Source organism: Amblyomma americanum, chromosome 1, assembly GCF_052857255.1.
Source record: "Amblyomma americanum isolate KBUSLIRL-KWMA chromosome 1, ASM5285725v1, whole genome shotgun sequence".
NCBI classification, from domain to species: Eukaryota; Metazoa; Arthropoda; class Arachnida; order Ixodida; family Ixodidae; genus Amblyomma; species Amblyomma americanum.
The window spans coordinates 228,331,538-228,354,337 of NC_135497.1; the positions used below are offsets into that span (position 1 = coordinate 228,331,538).

At 47.9% G+C, this 22,800-nt stretch overlaps 1 protein-coding gene across 1 annotated transcript in view; it reads right to left on the reverse strand.

Moving 5' to 3' along the window:
• Positions 1-8,779: 8,779 nt before the first annotated feature.
• LOC144114727 (uncharacterized) overlaps positions 8,780-22,800 on the reverse strand; it is a 14,684-nt gene continuing 663 nt past the window's right edge. Inside the window, exons 2-9 of the mRNA XM_077648631.1 lie at positions 22,775-22,800; positions 22,291-22,392; positions 21,807-21,908; positions 21,245-21,321; positions 20,572-20,760; positions 13,064-13,316; positions 11,042-11,207; positions 8,780-10,097 (exon numbers count right to left, since the gene is read on the reverse strand). The exon at positions 22,775-22,800 is cut by the window's right edge and continues 76 nt beyond it. Coding sequence (XP_077504757.1) covers positions 9,701-10,097; positions 11,042-11,207; positions 13,064-13,316; positions 20,572-20,760; positions 21,245-21,321; positions 21,807-21,908; positions 22,291-22,392; positions 22,775-22,800 — 1,312 coding nt within the window. The 3' untranslated portion in view covers positions 8,780-9,700. The remainder of the gene's footprint in view (positions 10,098-11,041; positions 11,208-13,063; positions 13,317-20,571; positions 20,761-21,244; positions 21,322-21,806; positions 21,909-22,290; positions 22,393-22,774) is intronic.

Below are 22,800 nucleotides of genomic sequence, written 5' to 3' on the forward strand. Positions count from 1 at the left end.
CGAGGTTTATGAAAGCCATGACAAAATCATCGAGCGTTTTTGCCTTGAGCAATTTTACCGAAGCATTCCCCAAGTGGTGAAACTGTGGGTTCAAGACAGGGAAAAAGTCGACACAGTTGAAAGGGCCACTCAGCTAGCAGAGTACGTTTCGCGCAGAAGGTTGAGCACTGAAGAGGGTGCGTCACACGTTCGAAACGCGATGCGAGATAAAGGGCCTAGCAGAAAGACGCGAAGTGCTAGAAGTTCGGAGCAATCGGAGGCAACGAAGGTAGCCCCAGAAAAGCGTGAAGGACAGGCAAAGAGGCAGGGAGCAGACAAAGCCATGAAAAAAGAGTTTGAGACTAGTAGCCCATTTCGTTGCTACAACTACAATGGTGTCGGGCACTTTGCAGCCAAGTGTACGAAGCAACGTTTGGTGTTCTCGTGCGTCGAGGATAACGCCGAGAATCTAGAGCTCCTTAAGCCGTACCTGCACGAGCTGCACGTTAACGGGAAACCGTGCAGGGTACTTCGTGATAGCGCCGCGACAATAGGCGTTGTTCCATCCGTCTTACGTTTCAGTGGACAATTTTACGGGAGAAGTCTCGAGGATAAAACAGGCAGTAGAAGAACACAGTGTATGCCTTCCCATGGCTAGAGTGAGAATTTGTGGACCGTTTGGAGAGCTAATCACTGAGGCCGCAGTTTCGAAGGCCGTGCCACTTCAATATCCTTACCTCTTCTCGAATCGATCAGACCAATTGCTACGCGACCGAGGCCAGAAGCTCGGAAGCGAGGTGATACAAGCTTTGACAAGGTCGAAAACTCGTCAGCTCGCAGCTCAACTAAGTCAGGTTCTCAAACCTCAGGTAGCCAGAGACGCACCAGCCAGCATATCGTTGCCAACAAATGAGGAGGGAAGGGAACCAACGAGGAATGAAAGCCAGACAGCTGACCGAGCAGATGACCGACCAGGGACTTCAACCACTAAGTCGGTAGAGGAGGCAGAAAACGCTGAAGGATCCGTTTTATCTCCAACGTCGCGTAGTTTTGATCGCCTTCTGCAGGTGAACAGGGAGTCCCTAATAAAAGAACAGAAGCAGGATCCCACTTTGGAAAGACTGCACCTTACAGCTAAAAGGGCATCGCGAGGCGCAACATAACGATGCATGAGAAGGGAGGCTTACTATACCGACACTACCAGGACAGAAAAGGCAAAACATTTGATCAGCTGGTCGTGCCCGAAAAATACAGAGCGGACATTTTGAGTCTCTGCCACGGAAATGGCTGGGCAGGACATCTGGGAATCAATAAAACAAAGGAGCGGCTATTAATGGAATATTATTAACCGGGTTGTTTCAAAGAAGCAGAACGCTACGTAAAATCATGCGATGCGTGCCAGCGCGTGGGCAAGCCGGGAGAGACATGGAAGGCTCCACTGAAAATTGTTCCATTGATCTCGGAACCTTTCCGCCGGCTTGTAATAGACACAGTAGACCCTTTGCCTAAAACGAATTCAGGCTATAAGTACTTGCTTACTATGCTATGTCCCGCCACAAAATTTCCCGAAGCAATTCCGTTGAAGGACTTGAGCTCCACAGAAATAGTTGACGCCCTTTTGTCAGTGTTCGCGAGAATAGGATTTCCGGACGAAATCCAAGCCGACCAGGCGACGGTCTTTACAAGCGCCTTGACGACCACATTCCTAGAAAGATGCGGAATAAAACTGTTACACAGCTCGGTGTATCATCCGCAGTCCAACAGTGTAGAGAAATGGCATTCGGTGCTGAAGGGGGTGCTACGCGCTCTTTGTTATGAGCATAAAGCAGACTGGGAGGATTGTCTGCCCGCCACACTTTTCGCTTTGTATACGAACAGTCCCCCACGAAGATACGGGGTTTACGCCAGCAGAACTCGTGTACGGAAGAGCCCTCCGCTCTCTCCTCCGAATGCTGAGAGAAATGTGGGAAGGGACAGGAGAGAACCAGACAGTGGTTGAGTATATGTGCTTCAGCTACTGGACCGCCTTAACAACACGAGGGAATTAGTAAACCGTAATATGAAAGCTGCCCAGGAGGCCGCCAAGGTATATTATGACAAAAACGCGCGCCTTCGAGGTTTCACTGTGGGCGATCGCGTGATGATCGTCCGGCCGTCGAGAAAAAAACAAGCTGGAAGTTCACTGGGATGGTCCCGTGGAAGTGTTGCAAAAACTTTCGGAGATGAATTACGCGAAAAGGGTTCCAGGCAGGGGAAAGCAGATGAGAATCTATCACTGCAATCTGATGAAGCCGTTCGTGGAACGCAGCGGGATCGTCAATCTGAGTCTAAATGAACCAGAAGAGCTGGACAGCGAGAGTCAGGGTTGGAAGGGAGGTGCGGACGCTAGTGACAACGTGGAAAGCATTCTGGCTCTCTCCGTGAATGCAGATTTCCTAAGCGGGACCCAGGTCGACAAGCTAAAGCAGTTGTTGAGCGAATTCGCTGACCTGTTTAGCAGTCGCCCGGGAAAGACACACCTCCTGACACACGAAATGGAGCCCACCTCTGATGAGCCGGTACGGTCGAAACCCTACAGGGTATCACCGCGGCAAAAAGAAATAATGGACGCGGAAATTCAGCGCATGTTGGAGTTAGGGGTTGTGCAGCCAGCGGAAAGTGACTATACCTCACCGCTAATTCTTGTTGAGGCCCCAGGGAAAGATCCTCGTCCTTGCGTGGATTATAGAAAGCTGAATGCAATTACCAGGGATCAGCTATACCCAATTCCCAACAGAGCAGCGCGAAATTCATTTCCACCCTCGATCTCGTACGGGGATATTGGCAAATTCCCCTCTCAGAAAGCGCGAGCAGGTATGCCGCTTTCATCTCCCCAGCGGGCACCTTTCGACTCTTATTGCTTAGTTTTGGGTTGAAGAATGCCCCCTACAGCTTCTCGAAACTCATGGACATCGTACCGAAGGACATGCAGTGCTTTGCACTCCCTTATTTAGACGATGTGGCTATTTTTTCGGAAACCTGGCAAGAGCTTCTAGAACACCTAAAGACAGTGTTTTCCAGTTTACGACAGGCTGGACTGACACTGAAGGCAGAAAAGTGTAGATTTGGTTGCTCTCAGGTGACGTACTTGGGCCACGTTGTAGGCCAGGGAACTAGGAGCCCATCCGAGTTAAAGATGGCCCCGATCGCAGCAGTTCCGCAACCACGGACGAAAACGGACATTCGCTTCTTTTTGGGATTAGTTGGGTACTACCAGCGATATATTCCTATCTACTCACAGCGGGCTAGTCCCTTAACTGACACCTTGCGAAAGGGGGCACTTACTAACGTAAGTTGGGATAACCAAAAAGAAAACTCCTTCAAAAGCCAGAAGGAAGCACTCGTGTCCCGACCCTTGCTCAGGACCCCTGACTATGGGAGTTTATAGTCCAGTGTGATGCCAGCGATAGAGGGCTGGGTGCTGTCTTAAGCCAAGTTGGCTACGACCATGAAGAACACCCATTTTTGTACATCAGCCGCAAACTGACCAGTAGAGAGGAAGCGTACAGCGCTTGCGAAAAAGAGTGCGCGTGTTTAGTTTGGGCAGCGCAGAAGTTGTCGTGTTACCTGTACGGAGCAAAGTTTGTATTTGAGACTGACCATTGTCCTTTAACGTGGCTGCGACAGATGTCCCCCAAAAATGGTCGGTTGCTCAAATGGAGTCTGGCTCTCAAACAGTACAATTTCTCGGCGCGTTATAAGAAGGGGAAACTGCACGGAAATGCTGATGGCTTGAGCAGACTAATGTAAGCGGGAGAACCTGGAGGAATCTCCTCCTATGTGAGTGGTTTTCTTTTACTTTGTTCCGAGTAATCCGGCTCTGGCAGTTTCAAAAGGGGATGTTTCGCGCTCGGTCGGCACAAAATTAACCCAAATTTAAACACATTTTTTTTAAGTGTATTGTTGTCAATGGAAGAAGCCTGGTGATTCTTTGGCGAATTCCGAGCGCTTGCGGGTGGGGCAGTGCTTTGCTGTTTGGAACGTCCCACCTGCGCTTTCCTTTGTTGGTGGTGCTTTGGGTTCTGCCTTGGGGGCGCTGATATTGCAATCCAGGCGACCAACACGGACGCCATCTCATCTCCTCCTGCCCAGCGGTCGTCAAAGCTGGACATTCGAGATTTTTCGGGCCGCGCAGGAGCTGTAAGGTTTCTGGCGACAGCCCGTCTGGTTCAGCTGCGTAGTCGGCCCGGGACGCCTGCAGCCGGGGTCACTGCACGGCGATAGGCATCTTGGTTCCCACGGCTGGTCCCCGCTTGGTTTATTGGATTCGAGACGGAGGACTCTGCTGCCGTTTGTAAACAACATTGTTCCAGGAAGATCGACCGTGCGGTACGGAGGCAGTTGGCGACCGCCAAAACCGAGCAGGGGTGGCTCACCCCTTCAACTGTGCCTGCTCGCCGGCACCTCGCCCATTCGTACTTCCCGGAAGACGTGTCCGGCTTGACAGCGTGAGAACTATCGTTCGGATGCGAAGACAACGCTCTCTCTGGTGGGGGCGATTGTCCAGCGGCACCCTCTCTCTCCGGCGAGGCATGTGACGGGGGCGTGTCCCTATGTGAAGTGGTATGTGTGTGTGTGTGTGTGTGTGTGTGTGTGTGTGTGTGTGTGTGTGTGTGTGTGTGTGTGTGTGTGTGTGTGTGTGTGTGTGTGTGTGTGTGTGTGTGTGTGTGTGTGTGTGTGTGTGTGTGTGTGTGTGTACGATAGCGCAAGTTAGGCCACGCCCAACCTGGCGAAGACCTCCTCGAACTGGGGAATCCTAGGGACCGGGCCCTTTTAAAACCGGGGACGCATTCCATTTCTCGGCGAAGCAGTCTAATAAGACTGTTTCGCCGAAGTCCACTTCGATGCAGGCTAACTTGCTGTCTAAAGATGGCGGAGCTGATGTACGCGGATGAGCGAGTCGTGCTCTTGCGGGCGTCGGACTGTACACGGAGTATAGGAAAGAAAAAATGTGAGTCATTCCATTATGTTATTTGGTACGCAAACTAGTGGCTAATTAATCTTCGTGGACGTGCGATTCCTAGCAGTGAATCACGCAGGAGAAAATCGTGCAGTTGAGAGCTTTGCTACAGCAGCGGACGCTGTAGGTCTGTTTACGTGATCCGGCATCTGACGATGCCGGATCTTAATTAGCACCTTGATTTTAGAGAACACTCGTCGCTGTCGTTGGTTTCCTCGACGGGCGTTAAGACGGCTGGCGTGACGGCTAACAAATGTGTTCTTCAGTTGCTGTATTTGTTGCATCAACTCTTTCGCGTGCATTCTTTTTTATCTCTACACTCTCAGAACAAATACGCCGGCATGTTGCGAATTGATTTTAGTCTTTGCAGGATTAAAGATCGCGGCTGTATTTAGGTCTCTCGCTGTCTCCGAGTGTCACGTACGGCAGACAGCAGGTTTAATGTCACGTATGTGTTTTCCTGTTGCAGTGTATATTAGCCGTATCGCATTTCGCGCATATTGATTACAGTCTTTCGTATTCTTTCTTATGTTTACAGGACCGTCTGGACGATCATGTTCGAGGAGCATGTGCAGTTTAGCATCAATAATAAAAGAATAATCGCATATCTCTTTAGCGTCGTCTTCGGAGAGCGGCCCCGTCTGCTACAAGTAGACTGACCGATAGGCACATCCACCAGTCCGGTTTACGAGCAAAGTCATTGCAGAAGAAATGTGTAAACTTGTTGAAAACACGTTTTTAGTTATCGTTATTGCTGTTTGTGAAAAATAGTAGTACAACTGTTCATAAGCTTTAGTTACATTATTATGCCGCGAAGTGGTGTGAGCAGTAGACAAGTTCCAATACATGGACATGTAGACTGCTTCCTAGGCGTCACACTAGACGTCTTGTTAGACGTCTAGAGTATTGGAAGGCAGCCCGGACGACGAGTGCCCTGAGCAGGAATCCTCGATCATCCTCAGATCTTCTCAGATCCTCCGACCTTCCCCCATCACCCTCCAATAGGTTCCTAAATCTTGCAAATAATGTAAAATAAACCCCCTGTACAGTTTTGTTCATAACCAAGTCCTACAACGTCATTAGGAGAAGGGACCTGCGGCGCTGAGAGTCAGGTCACTCAAGGACCCCTCATCTCCAACATCTCATAAACTCACACCACCGAACATATGGACACGCCCACGTTACATGTTGAGTCTGGGAGAGAGCAGGATCCCGTCGGGTTCACGTCAACTGCGGAAGGTGATGTTATCTTGCCAATCGAAGGTTCCCACGGGCTGTCAACACCTGTTCTTCATTAGATGGCGCCGGACGCGCAACATTAATTAAAACGCAAGGTCGGGAATAAGGGCCGAAAAGTGGTCGTTTGTCCTGCGATGCCTGTGATGGTTGGGGCCGATGCCCGCCAGCCCGCCGCGGTGTTCACAACGCAGGAGAGCCACCGGAAACGAGCCCCTTTTGTTCCCGGGCATAGTCAAGGCGATTGGGGCCGGAAGATAACGGCCGCTTGCTAAATGCAGCGTCGTCGGAGACTTCAGAAAGGGGCTGTGCTCAAACTTCAGCTCTCTGCTCTTTCGGATTCCACACTCCGACCGGGCAAAGCTCGGTAATTGGAACCAGCGGACACCTGGGTCCATTCCGCGTAATCCTTACCGGCAGGCCAGGGACGATCACCACCAAGTATCTCGGAGCCACCCGGTAGAAGCATAAGTGCTGGCTTCCAACAGGCGAGACTTACTGTCGCCGTTGCTAATCCAGACTGGCCGTCCCCGTTTGTAACGCTGCTTTACGGGCCGCCCAGTTCATCCGCCTATATTTCCCGCGCCGCTCGTATCTCTCGCTTTTTTTGCTTGATGCATGGCGACCCCCCGCCGTTGTTTTTTAGCCTTAACGATGTGTTAAGCCGCCTTCTCGCCTTCGTGTGCGGGTACATAGGCTGCCGTTAATTGGCATAGGCCTCTCTTTCTATCTCTTAATTGAACTGGCTCCTTCTCATGGATACGGCGGCAGCGCTGCCGCGCCGAGTATTAGGGAGCGTTAAACTGATATGGAAGATGGAAACTTACAATAGCTGGAGAAACTACGACGGTAGCTACGAGCTGGACGACGTCGGGAAAAGAAGATGCAGTTTGCGCCGGAGCTGCTTCGTTCACTTAGGGCTCGCTTTTTTCCAGCGATTGCTGTATGTGCGACTTTCCCGAAACAAAGGCGGGCCTATACTCTATCTCGTGATCACATCGTGCGCGTGTTTTCCTGCTACTTTTGTTGCGTGGCTTTCCCTTCTATTAAGGTGACCACCTCGTGCCCGCAGTCATGCCTTGCGCATCGTGCAATCTTCGTTGACGCCCGTTTTTAAGACGTCGTCAAACGCTTCGAAATCCCTCTAAGACGCCATCTGCACTTCTGAAAATGAAAATTGAATTTGAGTAAATGAAAGTTGCACTAACTGTCTTAGTTCTCAAGCACGCGTAGGAAGTGAAAGAAGAAAGAGAGAGAGAGAGAGATCCTGTAATTTAGGGCTCCGCAATAATTATTTTAATTACACGAGTACAGGTGAATAGCCACCCGATTCTTGTCCGATCCCCCAGTGTGGGTGTGAGCCATCTTTTGATAGGATAACAACAACAACAACAACATAATACCACCTGGGGATTGAAACGAGAACCGATGTCACACTGCACACGGGCGCCTTTTTGAGCATCCGCAGCAGTGGCTTAAGCAGGTATAGGACGTCCGCTCGGCTACTGAGCCGGAGTACAGGGGTTAAACGCGACCGCGTTACGATAGCGGCGAAATGCAAAATGTGCCCGTGTGTTGGCGATGTCAGGGGGGTTTAAGATCCCCCGGTGGTCTTAGTCTGGAGCCCTCCATTACGGCTTCTTTTTCTTTCTTCTTTCGCTCCCACCTCCCTCCCTTCCCTCACAGCGCGGTTGAGGTGTCCAATAAGAAGTTAAGCAGTTACTGGGCCTTTCATTTCCTTCCAACCAATCTTCTTTTTATTCTTCGTGCACCTGTGTTCGGGTTGTAAGTAGTTAAGAGGGAATTAAAGGTGCTGAAACATTCTTTCAATTTCCGGTAACCTACACCACACCGCTAAGGGATTACGGAAGGGGTGAAAGATACAAATTTACAAAGCAGGTGATTACCATTGCTCTCGCAGACCTTTGTGGCCTACGTAGCAATGTGTAAGCGCAATAAATTTTACGGCGAGAGCCTTTACTTTGATCCCATCCCGAGTGTACTCACGTGCAACTGAATGCCATTGCCGTCATTGTCGTAGGAACCCATAAGCCAAGAGCGAAAGAGCAGAACAAAAACCATTGAAAGGAGACGAACAAGGAGAAGAAAGAAGACGCAATAAAGCACGGAAATTAAACCTGGTCAAGAGAGAGAGAAAGATGAGAGGAAGGTGAGTTGAAAGAGATCACGACCCTAGCCGAATGTTTCAGCAAAACTGTAGCACAGTGTAACTTTTTTTTTGCTGAGACAACAATAGTAAAAGCATTCCGCAAATTCGCGATATAGTTTCTGTGAAGTATCGGTGAGTATGAAGCCTTTACCCGGCGAACGTCCCACGCAACGTTCCTCGCGTGTATATCTCCAAAGATTTTTTTTTCTTTTCTCGAGAGGTAAATGTGCGTCGCCTTGATCGCAGCTCAGAATGTACCGGTTAGGAATGGCATCAATTTGTGCTGATCTGCCAGTGAAACGGGTGAAGCTTTCAAGTATATAAGTTTTGTCGGAAGCGGGGATTTTTTTTAGAAATGCCACCTGGGTTATGGAGCGGAAAGGGCAGATGAGAATCTGCGCAAGAAGTTGTCAGTTTCCTCCAGACTTTCGTCTAAGAAGAGGGAGCTCATTATTGGTGCTGTAGTTCTGCTTTAGGTCGTATACGGAGGTTGTGGTGCCTGTTACAACATAGCACGCGAGGCACACACTGCCATACAAACAACTATTCTTAATCATCCACTCAGGAAGAAAGCTTCCGACACTTACCTTGGCGAGATTCTATACGTGAGCAGACGATCTGCTGTAAATCCTAGCATAAAGGACACCTTTTAGACTGCAGGAAAACTGAAAGCAAGAACCAGCCCGATTTTCTTTTACGTCTTTGGTGTTAGTCAACATTATTTCTTCACTATTAGCGTAGGCTTTTGCCGAAAAAAAAAGCTATATAAATAGCTCATGCATGCTGTTGACATACTGGCGGTCAGATCCATATGTAATGCTGATCAAAGAGCATGTGCTTTTCTTTTTTACTCACTTTTTAATTATATTGCTATTTGTAGGAACGCTACAGAGCAGGTTAAAAACACAAACGCAATATACAGCTCAGAAAGGGTTCCTAACCACAACCGTAAGCAACAGTAGAAAATTAGAATAAAAGCTCAAATGACAAAACTTGTCGCAACTCACTTGCATTGCCAAATACAGGAGCTACAGAGCATAGTACAGCGTGAGCACAGTGAACATCGAATGCAAACAATAGAGGGCTGTGCATTGAGAACCATACAATAACAGCAGCATGAGACAGACACTTTCTAATGAAGTGTGAAACAAGGAAACAGTGAACTTTCAAAGTGGTCCAAGATGAATTATTCTGACACCCCCCCCCCCCCCTCATCTCTCCTCGTACTTTTTGGTGCATGCAGAACCACGCCTTTTACTGTGTCTTCTCATGTTGGCCAAGTTCACAAATCATTTCACGCAGTGTGGGCACTGGGGCTAGTACTGGCGGCCGTGCACCACCCTCTCATGTTTCTTGGCAACATCCAGTCGCGCGAACCTCTTCGCGCACAGTGAGCAAGCGTGGGGCCTCTCCCCCGTGTGTGTTAGCTGGTGCCTGTTCAGGTTGCCCTCTCGGGTGAACCCCTTCCCGCAGCGGGGACATAGGTGCGAGGCAGCCCCGCCGTCCACACCGTGTTGCCCACTGCGATGAGAAGCCAGGTTAGCCGCCTGGCTGAACCGCTGTCCGCACTCCGGGCACTCGTGCGGCCCCTCCCCCGAGTGGATCCGCTGGTGGGCGGTGAGATGCTGTAGCTGTGAGAAGCCCTTCCCGCATACCTCGCACAAGAAGGGCCGCTCGCCCGTGTGGGTCCGCTCGTGTGTGACGACATTATGCCTGTGTGGAAGCAAATGAAAGCAGGAGCAAAGAGTAGACACTGTGAGCATGTTAGCCTCACTGACGATGCAGAGGTGAAAAAACTAGGAGAAGCCCACTGCATGCATATATGCTACCACACGGGGCCGCGGATCCACCTCTCACCGACACTGCTTCATCCGGAAGGAGAGAAGAAAGAAAGGGAGTATTCATTTTTCAATAATGCAACGCCATCCCGTTGTAACATTATCCTGCAGTAATACCCAGCTATTTCCCTCACCTCTTCCTGCTATTTTTGAATATAAATATTGGAACACCTTTGTTGCAAGTTGCAGGTGTATCTACATATTAACTCTGGATGCTCATCCACTTTGGTTTGGTTCCCGTGATGGGTTCCCCCTAATTTCTAGTTACTTTAACTAACAAGGAAGGGCGCCGCCATCGCAACGAAACCAGCGCCACAAGCTACGTGATTGCTGCGCACGCGCGCTGGGCATATGGCGCCCGATCTTCGGCTCGGGAACTTGACGCGCGCCGACTGTTCGGCGTGGTGCTCCGCTCTTCGCTAGCGGAGCGAGGCATCATGTTGGGAACACCCTCTTGCCAGCTCGTCCCTATTGGCCTCGGAGTTTCTTGCTTGCCCTAGCGTGGGCGAACGTTCGCTCGTAACCGTGCTGGTGAGTCGGACGACCTCGATTCGCTCGCGTATTTTGTTGCTAGCTGACGTTATTGTTGCTGTACAATAAATGCATGTTTGAGTCAGCCAGAGTGTTGTTCCTTTCTTCCCACACAGAGCAAGGCCCGACGTGATCGGCGTGCTCTCGGTAGCGCGAGCGATCACGGGTAGGGTCCGGGCAGCTTTGAACAGTGTCAGCTGCGGTTAATAGGGGGTAACTTATTTATCCCCCAGTTAGAACCTCACATAACAAAACCAAAACGAGGGGAAAGTTAAAATCTTGTCTTACTTTCGATCGCTCGAGTAGGGGCAGTGGGCGCAGCGGTGCCTTCCCTCTGGCCTCTGCGGGTGGTTGTGCCGCCTGTGCTTCTCCAAGCAGTCTGGAGTGTAAAAGGCCTCGCCGCACGTGTCGCAGGAGAAGACCGGCTGCGGTCTGGCCTCGCTGTCTCCGTCTTCTGTGGGCAGAAAAAGCAGATAATTTGTGGAGAGCTCTGGAACGAGTTAGACTTTCTGCACTTATCGCCAGCCACCTCAAATTCACGTCTGCAGACATGCACAGAAGAGTTACCACGGCTTTCTTGTTTGTTTGTTTGTTTCATTTTACAAATCGATATTTATTTCCTGAGGACATAAAGGGGGTATGTAATGATGGTTGAAAGAGAATGATGGCTAAATAAAGGGAAAATGTCGGGAGTTCTAATAAAGCCGATGATGCAGTCCCTGCCCCCAAGCGATATATGACGAATTGGTCAGCGAGAGACCCGCTGCCGCACCAGGTGCAAGATTCTCGCCGGCTGCAGCGCAGGGCATAACCACAGCAGATGGTGGATATCAGCCTAAAAAACCAGAATTCGCAGATTGGACACACAAGGTGGGAATATAAGTCTCGAAATTGAGGCCACTTTCGAGCTACCGCAGGAGGAGCTTTGTTTTAATCACATCGTGCAGTTGCTTGTGCGAAGTACCACCAGCGCGACTCTGTACTATCGGGGACAACTGCATGAACGCTAGCTGTTCTTATAAGCTACTACCATACCTGGCACTTGCTTCAATGTTCGATTTTTCCAAAGCTGAGAAAAAAGCTTAGAAAGTAAGCGTTCACGCCAGTGGCGATGTCGAAGGGACGCGAGGATTGCAGGCGGCGACCCAGAATACCTGCCGGACCTATTAAACATTTGCCCAGCGCTTCCTTGAGACCCATACGAGGAGGACATTATTTGATAATGTAGGGCTTTTTAGGTACTCTGCCTGGCAGGAGATATATCAGGTCTTTCATGAATGCTTGACACTAATTCTTAAAAAAAAATAGGCTTTTTGAGGTAACAGTGTGGCGTTTGACGCGTATAGTAATACGAGTAAAAGCGCACACCAGAAAACTGATCCCAAAGGTTTATGTCATTATTAACATATAAGTGACGCTACGGAGGAGACTGCCGGCAGAACAAGCAAGGCTAATCCCAAGTGCAGCATACAACTCACCTCAACTGGTAAATTGCTTTAACTAGTAAGCTGATGAACTAAATTGTATTAGTTGATTTTCTATCCCGCGGCGCACGGGCCCTTTGGCCTTCTCTGCCAAGCGCCGACTAGCGCAGCGAAAGCAAGAAGCAGCGTTGAGCACCGCAGATATTCTCACACTCTAAAGAACGGACATGAAGGAAGCCAATAATCACTGAAACCAAGGAGCATAGAGTACCTTTTTAATTTGTGATCTTCATCAACGGAAGATTACCTGGGTAATTATTTTAAAAATAACTTATTACAAAGCAGAAAAAAAAACATGCCATCAATGGAATCCGAACCCACAACCTCCGAAATACGTGTCCGGTGCTCTGCCAACCCATAAAAATGCATTCATCGCCGAGAAAATTGTATTTAAAAGTCTTCCCGTCAATCCATTCAAACTCATGACGTCTTTACCGAAAACAGCGGGTTGCCACTGTATTACAGTGAATAGTGATTAGGTGCGGCCTCTGGGATCTGCCCCGGAATTCGGTGTCGACGCATGCATAATGCCTGCGAAATCGGCTGTGGAGGGCGACACCTGTATTTCGTTTTTTCTTTTCATTAGATTATAAAAGCTCCGTTGCTGGTGACCGTGGTCTCTGTGATTGAACGAGTTTCCTTGCAGATTCAAGCCAACTTATACTTGACGTCCCTATCCTTTAATAAAGCTCTTTTGAAGTGATGCATTTCTCATGACCATTCGGGATGCAAGGTGTCTTATCAGCCTCTCCATGAAAAATCTCAGTCAGGTGACCCCATCCAATTGCGACTGCTCGTCAAAGGCGTGAAAAGACGAGACCCTCACCTTTCGCGGATGGCCCCGAACCTCGTGGCTTGCCGAGCAGCTCCAGTTCCCGAGCAAACTCTGCGCCGTACCACACGAGGAGCTCCTCGCCAGCGCCCACGGCCTTGGGTGTTCGGTAGTATATGTTGCCGTGACGCGTGAAGGCCACCAGGTTCTGTTCCTGTGGACTGGCCGCGCAGTTCACGTAGCGCATCCAGTTGGAACTGTCTAGCGGACGACCGTCCACCAGGAACACCTTCCCGTCCTCGAAAACCTGCGTACAGAACAGGAACAAACTCAGCTGGATGTTCTGTGCAGCTTTAGCTTCGGGGCGCTCTGAAATACTCTCAAATCATTCGAAGTTATTGCCTTTCAGTCTCCAGTAGCCACCGCTAGCCTGATGAAAGCTACAGGACAGTACAGGGACCTTATATATATGACATTTCGTTTTGGTTTGTTTTTTTAGTCCATCATTGGTCATGGCTTTCCGCTGATGACGCAGACCCTGCCGGACGGCCACAATGACCAAGAACCAAAATAAATGAGCCTTGCAGAGGACATTTAGGCCCTGACCTAAGAGTATGACGTGATAGCTGTAATCGGTTAATGTCCATATATGCTGAATTGCTCATTCTCGACTTTAGATTCATAGATCCCTGGAAGTCCTTATATCAGCCGTGGCACTGTGGTGCAGCGGTTAAGAATGCGCCACTGTCCTGCAATGGCAGGTGCTGCCACCGGTGGGGCTTGTGCTACTGAGGTTGCTCTTACCGAAACCTCTCGCGACCAATCATTAATTTAACTGACACCTACCATGGTAGACATTTTGCTCACAATTCGATGGTCAGGTTGTGATGACGCCACAAGGCCACGTAACCTGGGTAACTCACCTAGGTTGCTTCTCCGGAGATTTTTCGCCCACAACGCCACCGACAACGAATTTCCTGCCGAATGGGGTCCTTAACGTTGTGGTGTTAAAATGAGGCTCATGTGTCGTGTATCCTGATTTGATGGTATTGCCTGCTTTGCAGCCTGAAGTTGTTGCGAGGATTGTCAGTCCGTAGCTACAAAGTGAAAGGGACTGGAGCAGCATGGTGCAGGGAACGTTTCGCGCGTCAGTGTTCGTCCAGAGGAGATACTTTTTGTCCAGAAAAAATTGAAGCATGGAGACATTTCGCCAAGCACAAAAATATATGTGGAAGTGGTCCGGCATGGATGGATCGAAATTACCGCCGTGACCAGCAATTCCTTGCTCGAGAGCTCGACTGGCAGTCGCCTAAGTTCTTAAGGGTCATGCACCAGAAAGCCACTCTCCTCTCCTCAGGTACACAGAAACTGGCCAGTAGTGCGAGCATTTCATTTCTAATGGCGCAACAAGAGGCATTGTGAGGCACCAAAAGCTGCAAAAAATGCTGACAGAGTGAAGATTCGAAACAACTTCCCAAAAAGAATGTTTGGAGTCATTTTCGTTAATCTTAGCCTAACGCTAAAGTGTGGAACACAGCAACACTGTCCATATCTTGTGAAGCTGATTTCAACTAAACAGTGCTGCATACCACGTCATTATACAGAAGTATGGTGCCGTGCATTTTCGGTAGGGCAAACATGCAGCTACGACTAACAGTTTCAACCTGGCTTCCATGGTGAGACGCTTCCTCGTTTCGTGACAAAAAAATCCCAGTAAATTTTGGCAGTTTCTGTCAAACAAAGGAACTACAACACTTGACAAGATTATCTTTAAGAGGTTATCATTAAGAGATTATCATTCAAATTGGGCTTGTTGGTAGTTAGCATGGTCAAACATAATTGCGCTTTTAGACTGACGTGGGAGAACACAGGGACGACACAAACACTGGTGCGCAAACTATCAACTGAGGTTTATTGCGGTATGCAATCATATATAAGCATAACATGTCAAAACATAAAAACCCATTTCAACCAGCAACTTTGTTATCGCATCGTCAAGCGTCAGAAAGACTTTCTCCCAGCACATCGGTTTATGTTTCGTAACTCTTGTCCAAGAATTGCTTTTCCTGTTTGGTAAGCAAAACTAAAGGGTCACTAACACACGTCCCTCCTTTTCCTGATTCCAAGCAGTAGGCTTCCCACTGCTCCCTGGTTGTCTTATCTCTCCATTTCAGCAGAACTGTAGACTGTTGGAAGGGGGGTTTGCAGCTATCGCATCTGGCGGAATGTGCCGCCAGATTTCCAGGTGAGTTAATCTGCCGGCAGTTGCGGTTATGCGCTCTGAGTCTTTCATTTTAACATCTGCTCGTCTGGCCCACATATGCTCGGCTGCAAGATAGCGGTATCTTGTAAACCACTCCTTCACAGCACTCGACGAAGCTGTTTGTGTGCCTGACGCCCGAAGAGCACCGGTTTCTTCATTTACCTTAGCGCACATTCGTTTTAGTTTTCTTGGTGCGGAAAAAACTACTTGCACTTCATGCCTTTCGGCAACATTTTTTTTTCAAATTGTGAGCAAGTGCATGAATGTACGGTAGAGCCTCAGGCCTTTTGTTTTCTTGTTTTTTGCCTCGGTCCGTTGCTTTCACAAATCTTTTAAGCACTTTTTCTGCTTCTGATGCAAGCAGTGGTTTAGGGTAACCGGCTTTTTCCAGTCTTCCTGCCTGGTTGTTCAGAATACTTCGCATCTTGTGGTTGCAGGACTTTTTTATGGCCTGCTCGAAACAAGACATGGCCATGTTTCGCTTGATCAGCTTTGAGTGGGCCGAGTCAAATGGCAGTAGGCCTTTTTCGCTGCGTGTTGCATACTCCCAGAACAAGTGGGTTTCCACAGACAAGGCCAGATCAAGGAACTAACAGTTGCCATTTTTGGGGACTTCATGAGTGAAGGTTAGCCCTGAGTGGGCTAACTTGAATTGTTCCATAGTTTTTCCTACAAGGTTCGGTATTGCGAGAGTGTTGTCAGCGCAGTCAAGAAGTCATCGACGTAGCGAAAACACATTGTACCACCAAGCGGATCCAAGGCGTCTTCAAGTATCTTATCTCCTCTAGCAAGGAAGAGGTCACATAGAACGGGGGCTATGGTGGATCGAATACATATCCCGTCATTTTAAGAGAAGACCTCTCCTTTCAGCTCAGCACACAATGACGTGAGATGCGCCTTCAAAAGGGCAAGGAAATCTGTAGTTCTGATGCCACACTCGTTCATAAACTTGTCAGAATCAAATTCTTCTATACACATTTCAACGCATTCTAGCACTTGGTCCCGGGGAACGCTGTAGAATAGGACCAAGACGTCAATGGAGAAGCATGTCACACTAGGCTCTGTCTTGAGGTATTCGATGACCTCATTCGAATTTCTGATTATGAACGGATCTTTCACAGGAAGCTCGTTCAGATGAATCTGCAGGTACCCAGGGCTGTTTTCCTTTGCCAGGTTCCCTTATCTTCAGCTATTTGAAACGGGGCGCGTGGTTTGTGTGTTTTTATCGTGAAGAATAGTCTAAGAGTTACCTTCTTGCTTTTCTTCACTTCTTGTGCAAGTTTTTCTAGCCCAGATTTATCGCATATCTTTGCGGCATGGTTCCGGTACTCCTTTAGTCTTCTTTTGGTGGGGTTTGCATGTCTGATTACATTTTTTGAGACCGCTTATTGCGCTTTTGCGTCATAGTCGCCTGCTTCTATTATGGCAAACAAGCCTGTCCTGTCAGACACCAGGAGCTTCAATCCATTCTATCGCAAGAAATTAACTGTTTTCTTCGGAACCACTCTACAGTTCTTTTGCTTGCTTGCTTCTTTTATGCATTTCAAGCCTTCTCTGGTGTATGCACTCTTTTCTTCTGAATCAGGTGTCAGCGATAGAGCGTAGCATGCCTAAGACGTCTAACGGCCTCAGCATTGGCTGCATGGAATATTTGGCGCCCTTTTTTAATGTGTGGAGTATTGCACCAGGGATTTTAAATCCTGAAAAATTGATAACTTTAGATTCTTCTGGGATACTACTCTTTTTCCTCTTCCTTGGCAACATTCCAAATGAGGCTGCCCACGAACTTTCCACTAAAGCTTCTGCCGAATGAAGCAAGTATTTAACCATGCGCTTACTCTGTCCTTGGCCTAGCGCCGATCTGCAGATGAGCGTGATATGGTCACGGTAGAGCCTGACCTGCCTTCATGTCTCAGCTCGTAGTATCTTGCAAAGAGGTCGAGACGTCGCTTCTGACGGAGCCATCCAACCGAAAAGCGCTGAAATCACTTGAGTTGTCAATCCATGCGAGGCGGCATAAGTTAAGGTCCTTGTACGGCATCTTGCTTCAGCGATGAGTTCGATGAAAAAAACGTATGCTTGTTAGCGGAGACACTGGTGGAATGTTGAGGCCTGATGTACACGAAATGAACATTAAGAGGGTTTCAAATTGGGCTAGTTTGTAATTAGCATGGTCAAACATAACTGCGCTTTTAGACTCACGTGGGAGAACACAGGGACAACACAAACACTGGTGCGCCAACTATCAACTGAGGTTTATTGCGGTGTGCACACATATATAATTTAAAATTATATATAATTTAAAATATAGCTTAAAATGTCAAAACACAAAAAAACACATTTGAACCAGCAACTTTGCTATCGTGTCGTCAGGCGTCAGAAAGACTTTCTCCCCGCAGATCGGTTTATGTTTGGCATCTCTTGTCCAAGAATTGCTTTTCCTGTTTGGCTAGTAAAACTGAAGGGTCACCAGGCAGCAAAACTGGAAAGAGCCGGTTACCCTAAACCACTGCTTGCATCAGTAGCAGAAAAAGTGCTTAAAAGATTTGTGAAAGCAACGGACCGAGGCAAAAAGCAAGAAAACAAAAGGGCTGTGGCTCTACCGTACATTCATGCACTTGCTCACAATTTGAAAAACATGTTGCCGAAAGGCATGAAGTGCAAGTAGTTTTTTCCGCACCAAGAAAACCAAAACGAATGTGCGCTAAGGTAAATGAAGAAACAGGTCCCAGACAAGAGGAGTCTTGGGGCGTCAGGCACACAAACAGCTTCGTCGAGTGCTTTGGAGGAGTGGTTTACAATATGCCGCTATCTTGCGGCCGAGCATATGTGGGCCAGACGAGCAGATGTTAAAATGAAAGACTCAGAGAGCATAACCGCAACTGCCGGCAGATTAACTCACCTGGAAATCTGGTGGCACATTCCGCCAGATGCGATAGCTGCAAACCCCACTTCCATTAGACTACAGTTCTGCTGAAATTCAAAGATAAGAAAACCAGGGAGCTGTGGGAAGCCTACTGCTTGGAATCAGGAAAAGAAGGGACATGTGTTAGTGACCCATCAGTTTTGTTTACCAAACAGGAAAAGCAATTCTTGGACAAGAGATACCAAACATAAACCAATCTGCTGGGAGAAAGTCTTTCTGACGCTTGACGATACGATAGCAAAGATGCTAGTTCAAATGCGTTTTTTATGTTTTATCATGTTAACCTTATATATGTGTGCACACGACAATAAACCTCAGTTGATAATTTGCCCACCAAGATTATCATGAATGACTCTGCCATTACAGATAAAAAGGAGATAGCTAATGCTTTGAATACTTACTTTCAAAGCGTGTTTACTAAATCTAATACGACGTTTATTGATTTTTGTCTGAACAGTCTCGAAAGAAGTGTGACCATTAGCAGAGAAAGAATATTAGAATTACTCCTGCGGCTAGACACCAAGGAATCCCCCGGCCCCTATAATATTGCCACTACCTTTCTTAAAATGTACGCTGAAATACTCGCCAAGTTTTCGATAATATTTATTTAATGCATCTCTTGAATTGGGTATAGTACCGATGAATGGAAAATTTCCCGCCTGTTTCCAGTTTTGAAAAATGGCAGCCGATTGCAAGTTGGTAATTACCGCCCCATTTCTCTCATTTCCACCTCCTGCAAAAGTGCTAGAACATGTACTCACCAAACACCACAACAATTTTTTAGACCAGATGGAAATAATGACCAAAGCCCAACATGACTTCCGTCAAGGATACTCCACTACGACACAACTAGTGGTCACTCTACATGAACTTGCCAAAGTGCACCTGATTGTGGCTGCCAGGTAGAGATGATTTTTTAGATTACTCCAAACCTTTTGATAAGGTTACTCATCATAAACTAGCAACAAAAATGAAATTATTAGGCATTCCGGACCAAATAATCAGTTGGGCCACATCATGTTTATCAAAACGAAAGCAGTTTGCCGACATCCATGGAGCAACCTTTCGATTCTTAGAACTTTACTTAGGTGTGCCTCAAGGATCGGTTTTGGATCCAGCACTCTTCAATATCTATATAAACGACCTCACAAAAGTTCTCGAACCCTCTGTGACCGTAACACTGTTTGCAGATGATTGTATTACATTTAATTCTGTCAAATCTGTGTCTGTCTAGCTTAATTTGAACGCAAATCTACAATTGTTAGCAAAATGGAGTAACGAATGCGAAATGGTTATTAACTTTGACAAAACAGTTTCTCTCTACATCAGCAAAAAGACTACGGAACCTAATTTTATGTTTAAAGTAAATAACAATGGAATCAGAGAGCTAAAAGAATATCAGTATCTGGGAGCCTCAATAACGTAACGGCTCAAATTGACGGAACACATCGATTATATATGTTCATCCGCCACGGCTTCCCTAGTGCCCTAAAACTGAAGGCATATAAATACATTGCAAGGCCAAATCTCGAATATGCCTGCATTGTATGGGACCCTTACACGACAGATGACACCCAGTAAGTAGAAAAAATGCAAATATGTCTTGCGGCTCGCTTTATTTACAACCGTTATAGGCGCCTAGCCTCTCCATCCACAGTATTGAAACTTGCAGACTTAGAGCTAATTGTAGATAGAAGAAAGCCCGTCTCAACTTCCTTCATTCATTATACTTTTCTCGACTTGGTATTCGACCCACAAATCACATCGCTAATGATTCTAGACGAGCCTCGCGCCATAAGCATACCCTTAGCCTCCATAAAACCTATTTTTGCATGCACAAACACATTCAACTTTTCTTTTCTTCCCACAACAGTTTCTGAATGGAATGTTCCCCCGAAGGAGTCTCCGTTGCTTTCTAACCATTCCTGACATCTTCACTGTTGGCTTAGTAGCTGTGCTGTAACCGCATTTTCAATTGTAATTTTGCTCTGCGTATTTTGCGGTACGTATCTATATTGTTCGCTACTACCGTACTTGCTTTCCGTTGTCCCTTCTATGTATTTCCCTCTCCTGCTTGGACATACAGCATGTCCGCAGTATTCAGTGAATAAATAAATAAATGGAAGAGCATGCCGAGGGAGCTTCGGATTGAGCACTTCGGTGGTACATCAGGTGATGGAAGTCTATCTTGGAATGTATAACGAGTTAGACTATTCATTTAAAAGTTCCCTTGCATCATATCTCATGGCAGAGCGCCACTTAGGGAAAATATTTCCTGTTGGTAACTATTTAACTGCTGTCGCAAAGGACAGGGAAGACAGGTTCTCAAACCACTGCCTCAATGGTTCTAAAGGCGTCCTGTTGTCAACGCACCTGCCAGGTGTAGCCGTTGCCCCCTCCATTGTCCTCCACCTTGACACCCTCGTAAGGACCAAAGTAGACCCTCTTGGGCAGTGGCTTCAGGGTGAACACGCCGTGCTGTGCCCCTTTGATGGTGGAATGGCGGATGGACAGGCCCTCGGGGAGGGTCTTGTTGGCGCGCAGCGGGTCCCCGGCATCCACCTGCGAACGGCGTAGCAGTTTGAGGGTGCCTGCCATGCCATTGGTCACAGCACTGGAAACACGCAAACCACACTTCCCATATTCTCTGGAGCTGAAGTTTCAGACCCGAAAACTCTCTTCATTTGTGTTCACATGAATCAGGGAGTCTTTGCACTGTGACGAAATAATGAAAAAAAGGCCTGGGTCAAATGGAAAGGCGCATGCAATTAACGGCCTCGATCAAGGTGGGAACCATAACCACGCAGTCAGGAATAGAAGCAAAAAGGCGGTGAAAGGAGGGAGATGGCATTGCCATAGTTGAGAGCTGCAATAGGACGAAGGCACGCTCTGACGCGCTACGGTGCACCACTATCTCCGCTCAGCAAAGTTCCCGCTGCCGTGTTTTTCAACGGATCACTATATGTGCCGATCGAAACCAGGCAGATGCGAACGCGGTCTGAAGGCAGTTTTTTAGATTCGTCAAGTTCGCGTGCTTGGCACTCACCTCCGAGTCCTTGACATGGGTCAATGGTCCGTGTTTGGGGCAGTCGCCGGGACGGTCGACACCGCAGTCATCGCAAACTGGAAGCATATTACCCACACCGTGGTTTATGAAAAAAAGGTGTGAGCATGTGGAGATGTCCTGCGAATGCCCTGCAGACATCCTGAACGTCCACAGGACGTCCAAGGTAGTTTCAATGCCCATTCCGATATTTGATATATGCACTGCTCACTGACTGGTGCGGAATCAAATTGCGCGTGAAATATGCGTGTCTGGGTGTCCAAGGCTCATTCAGGTAATGATAAAAAATGAATTCATCACAGCACTCCTTTTGTGCGTCATACATTAATCATATAACAAGCTGCCCAACTGGCCGTTCCATGCAGAAAGTGAAGCATGTAAGTAGCCACGAAGGTTTGTGCTAAGAGCTCCTGACGCTGGAGACAAGCCGCTGTGCATTTCATATGTTCATGCCTTACCAGCTGTACTAAGAAACTCATTGACAATGAGTGCATTTCCCATTCTCGTGTTGGAAGCCAGGAACCAGCTTTCGCAGACAACTCACATAGGTATTCTTGGTCCGAGTTTTCCTCGCATTCCATGCGCTTCGCCTCTTTTCGCTGGTGTCTCGGGTAGCCGGACCCGCTGGAAGACGTCTCGGGCGAGGCTGCGTTTAACCCCATGATATTTGTTAGCCTGGCTTGCGGCACAGAATAGTGCGCATCGAGCAGCTTTAACATTGCGCGTGAAATATGCGTGTCTGGGTGTCCAAGGCTCATTCAGGTAATGATAAAAAATGAATTCATCACAGCACTCCTTTTGTGCGTCATACATTAATCATATAACAAGCTGCCTAACTGGCCGCTCCAGAAGGTGAAGCATGTAAGTAGCCACGAAGGTTTGTGCTAAGAGCTCCTGACGCTGGAGACAAGCCGCTGTGCATTTCATATGTTCATGCCTTACCAGCTGTACTAAGAAACTCATTGACAATGAGTGCATTTCCCATTCTCGTGTTGGAAGCCAGGAACCAGCTTTCGCAGACAACTCACATAGGTATTCTTGGTCCGAGTTTTCCTCGCATTCCATGCGCTTCGCCTCTTTTCGCTGGTGTCTCGGGTAGCCGGACCCGCTGGAAGACGTCTCGGGCGAGGCTGCGTTTCACCCCATGATATTTGTTAGCCTGGCTTGCGGCACAGAATAGTGCGCATCGAGCAGCTTTAACATTGCGCGTGAAATATGCGTGTCTGGGTGTCCAAGGCTCATTCAGGTAATGATAAAAAATGAATTCATCACAGCACTCCTTTTGTGCGTCATACATTAATCATATAACAAGCTGCCTAACTGGCCGCTCCAGAAGGTGAAGCATGTAAGTAGCCACGAAGGTTTGTGCTAAGAGCTCCTGACGCTGGAGACAAGCCGCAGTGCATTTCATATGTTCATGCCTTACCAGCTGTACTAAAAAACTCATTTACAATGAGTGCATTTCCCATTCTCGTGTTGGAAGCCAGGAACCGGCTTTCGCAGACAACTCACATAGGTATTCTTGGTCCGAGTTTTGC